The following is a 3,993-nucleotide window of genomic DNA, read 5'->3' as shown; positions in this document are numbered from 1 at the left end:
TTTTGTACATATTTATAAGGCAGCAGCAAAACAAAATATGTATATGTTTTTATAGATGGTAGAAATATCTTTCAATGTTACACAAGTCCTTACCCTTCACATCCCTGTGCCCTGACTTCTCAATTACGTAGTTGAGACAGAGTTGAAATTTTTCAAAAGCCTAAAAAATACTGGACTCAGCAATATGGTTCTGATTTCAGATACAGATCCTGAAATGGTAGAATATAAAGACCCAATTTTGGGGAGAGGGGGTAGTGCTGAGAATTGAACCTAGGGCCTATGCATGTGGGGCAAGTATTCTACCAACTGAACTATGACCCCAGACCATCAATTTTTTTTTTTTAATAAGAAAGGAGATATTCGTTGTCACCATGACTTTGAGGGATGTGATTCATCTGTCCTTGACATTCTTCTTTCATTTTTGTTCATAACTGTGTATTGATTATTTTCTTTCTATTTTTAATCCTAATATATAAATCATGAAGATATTCCAGGATCACTGGGAGGATGGCCTGGAGGGGAAGGGGATGGCAGAATAGTTCTCTCAGTGACTTTGCTGTTACTTTACCTCTGTAGTTGTGCAAACAGCACCTGCCTCTGAGTAGCACCCATCTCTGAGGCCACCTCTGTATGTCAGAGCTGAGTCTGCTCTGGGAGATGTTCTGCCCTCTCCTGTTTCCAGCCTTGAACCCTACAGATTGCTTCCAAGTTGTGCCCTCAGCTTGAGAACTGTGTTGGGTTGTGGTAGCAGTTCCTGTATCTGCTTCTTCTAAGCTCTTTCCCCTACATCATCAGAGCCTTCTTTGCCCTTTGCCTATACACTTATTTGTGTATGTGGTTTCCTTCAGGGTGAAGCTCTATCCTATCGGAAGGGTTCGTTTTCTGGATATTTCTGAGATTCTCCAGTGCTTAGGACTATGACCACACTTCTAGATCCTCTCCTATCTGTGAGCTCTTAGAGACTTTAAGGTTTGTTCCATTCTTACCAATCAGTCTAAGAGCCATATATCAAACGTTTTGTTGGAATTTAGTCCTCTCCAAATGGGAACAGTATCCCTAGGATTTCCTATTACTGGGTTTTGTTAAAGATGTCATCTGTAAATTCTAATTTTGTGTGATTTTTCTGTCTTGGTTGCCTAATATGAAATTCAAGAGGTATCTATTGCAAATTCAAGTGCATACTTCATTTTAGTTCTTGTTTTTATTATGTGGTCCATATAGATTTTTTTTTCAAAACTTACTTGATGTTCTTATGAGAGGGGGAAAAAAGTAAAGCAAAATCTATGAAAAATTAACCTTTTACCCCAATTCTACTTTTCTCAATTATCCCTCAGGGTTGAGTTTTGCCTTGGTCTGTCCACTGTCCAGTGAAAACCCCACGTCACTGTGCTCACTTCTGCCAAGGGTTCACCAGCCTGTGTGGTCTGGACTGTTTCCTTGGTATGAATTGCAGAGGGTTCATCCCTTTCCATGGCTGCTATTCTCTGTGAATTTCCTGACATCCTTCAGATGCTCTCCTTTCTGAACCAGAATATGCTGAAATCTCTGAGCTGGGCTGCTCAACCTAGGATAGGAGCCCATGTTGCAGCCGACTGTGGAACCAAGCTGCATTGCCATCTCAGGGACTTGTCCTCCACTGATCACCAACATCTATTGCTTTCCATTTAGTGTGCTATTTAACTCCCCAGAGAAAACTGAATCGTCCCTCTGCTCGTACCTGAGAGATGACAGCTTATATCTCTTTTGTAAAATATTTTTTCCTTATTCAAAATTTCTAAATTTCAGGATTCATGTAGATTATGTTTATGTAAATGTGACAAGAATGTGTTCCATTCTATAGTCCGTAGGAGTACTCATATTTCAAAAATGTAAATTTGGTTTAAAAAGTCATTATTGTGTCTTTAATTTTAAAGTTTAAATATATTCAAAACTATTATTCTTTTAACAATTATTGAGTAATACCTATGATCTCAAGTCACATAATCCCCAATTATAAATAAACACGGTATATATGTATGACACTATTTTTAAAGTATTTTAGTACATTATAAATAAACATAATACTGGGGTTCATTTTGACATATTCTCATCTACATGAAATATAATAATATTCATTTAAGTCCCCAGTACTTTCTTTTTTTCTTACCTCCTCCCTCCTGTTCCTCCCTTTCCACTAATCTACTGTTCTGTCTTCCTGTTATTTAATGTTTTTATAGATGCTTTATACAAATAAGACATTCATGATGGCATATTCAAATATGTATATTGCATAATGGATATGTACCATTATTTTTTGAGATTCACTAGAAAGCATAAGATCTATTACAAAACTCTCTTTCATGTTGAAAAGGTATTTGATGCAACTGTGAAATTTAAAGTAAAGTAGGGCAGCCTGATGTTTTGAGTTACGGGCTGTAGCAGAATACACCAGAAAACTAATGCCAGAAACCCAACTGTCACTCCATGTCTAGAAGGAGATTGAAAGACTCCAAAGGACTAACCTGCTACACCCAAGCATAAACAATAGCAAGAATATTTAACATGCATGATTTTCCATAACATTTCTTTCTGATCAGAGCTTTGGTCCAAAAAGCATCTTGTGTAGCCTCTTGCGAATTTCCTTAGTCTTGATAGAATAGATAATTGGGTTCAGCATTGGAGGAACAAAAAGATAGATCAAGGACATAAACTTGGGCACATACTCAGGGGCATGCTTCCCAAATCGATGGACCATTGACACACAAAGCATGGGTATATAGAAGATGAGCACAGCACAGACATGTGCTACACATGTGTTAAGTGTCTTGAGCCTCTCTTCCTTGGAGGCAATGGCCAACACAGAGTGCAAAATGAGCACATAGGAGAGAAGTATGAGCACTGAATCTACACCAAAGGCAGCAATGACGACAAAGACACCATACATACTGTTGATGGTGGTATCTCCACAGGGCAGGCGGATCATGTCAGGGTGCAAGCAGAATGGGTGGATCAGGACATTGGCCTTACAGAAAGGCAACCTTTTCAGGAGGAGAGGAGGTGGAAGCAGCATGCAAAAGCTGCGGATGATGATGGATATGCCTATGTAGGCTACACGGGCATCAGTGAGCACTGAGGAATAGCGCAAGGGGTTACAGATGGCCACATAGCGGTCAAAACTCATGGCCAACAGAATCCCAGATTCTGTCCAAGATAAAAAATGAATGAAGAACATTTGGGCCAGGCAGGCATCAAAAGCAGTCTCTAGGGCATGAAAACACATAGAAGCCAGGACAGTGGGCAGAGTAGAAAAGGACACCCCCAAGTCAGTGACAGACAGAAGGGACAGGAAGTAGTACATTGGCTGGTGCAAGCTCTGTTCCTCCTTGATGATGAAGAGAATCAGGGAGTTGCCTAGGATGGAGACAGCATAAAGCAGCAGGAGGAGGGCGGCCAGCCAGTGCTCCAGGCTTTCCAACTCTGGGAAGCCCATGAGTGTGAAGCTGGTGGTACTTGAGAGGTTATTCCCCAAACTTCTCATCGTAGTTTCTGAATGCCCTTGAGGGAAATAAAACCATAAGGAAGTGAGGACAGACAGTGCAAGAAGTGAAGATCATAAGTAGTCTGTATCTTGGGAAATAAGTGACAATGACTCAACTCCAATATCAAAGATGGAGGGAAAGTTGGAAAAGAGCAGAATGTACTTCAGACCCTCAACTGTCTGCAGTACCCCCAGATATGCCATGGACTCCAACTTGTTATCCAAAGACATCCTAATCTCCTTTGGGGGCATTATCCCCCATTCTCCCTGTGTCTGTGTTCTATACAGAGGATCTATTTTTTCCCTAGTGATGGAGAATTATTTTTCTTTTTCTTTCCACTGGTTCCTAACTATAAAATTCTTCAATAAATGAGGTACAATGTGTCTTAAAACTCAGCACATAATGGCGCCTGCTCTTTCTTGCATCCTCTCAGCCACCTCTCCTCTCCTTCCTGCACACCAGCATCACTCCAGGT

At 40.4% G+C, this 3,993-nt stretch overlaps 1 protein-coding gene across 2 annotated transcripts; it reads right to left on the bottom strand.

Moving 5' to 3' along the window:
- Window positions 1-1,069: 1,069 nt before the first annotated feature.
- LOC113191332 (olfactory receptor 51I2-like) lies at window positions 1,070-3,517 on the bottom strand. 2 transcript variants are annotated; one of them, XM_026401040.2, is made up of 2 exons: window positions 2,597-3,517; window positions 1,070-1,090 (listed from the first exon to the last, which is right to left on the bottom strand). In XM_026401040.2, exons 1-2 carry the CDS (start codon window positions 3,515-3,517, stop codon window positions 1,070-1,072), a joined length of 942 nt encoding a protein of 313 aa, XP_026256825.2. The 2 variants fall into 2 exon arrangements, with proteins under 2 accessions (XP_026256825.2, XP_026256824.2); XM_026401039.2 differs by lacking the exon at window positions 1,070-1,090 and having other exon boundaries at window positions 2,573-3,517.
- Between the last annotated feature and the right edge of the window lie 476 nt (window positions 3,518-3,993).

Source organism: Urocitellus parryii, chromosome 4 (genome assembly GCF_045843805.1).
Source record: "Urocitellus parryii isolate mUroPar1 chromosome 4, mUroPar1.hap1, whole genome shotgun sequence".
Classification (NCBI taxonomy): Eukaryota; Metazoa; Chordata; class Mammalia; order Rodentia; family Sciuridae; genus Urocitellus; species Urocitellus parryii.
This window is presented reverse-complemented; position numbering and strand designations above follow the sequence as displayed.

What these genes read in the sequence shown, in the direction of transcription:
- LOC113191332 (XM_026401039.2), bottom strand. Translation starts at nt 3,517, where the DNA reads ATGAGAAGTTTGGGGAATAACCTCTCAAGTACCACCAGCTTCACACTC.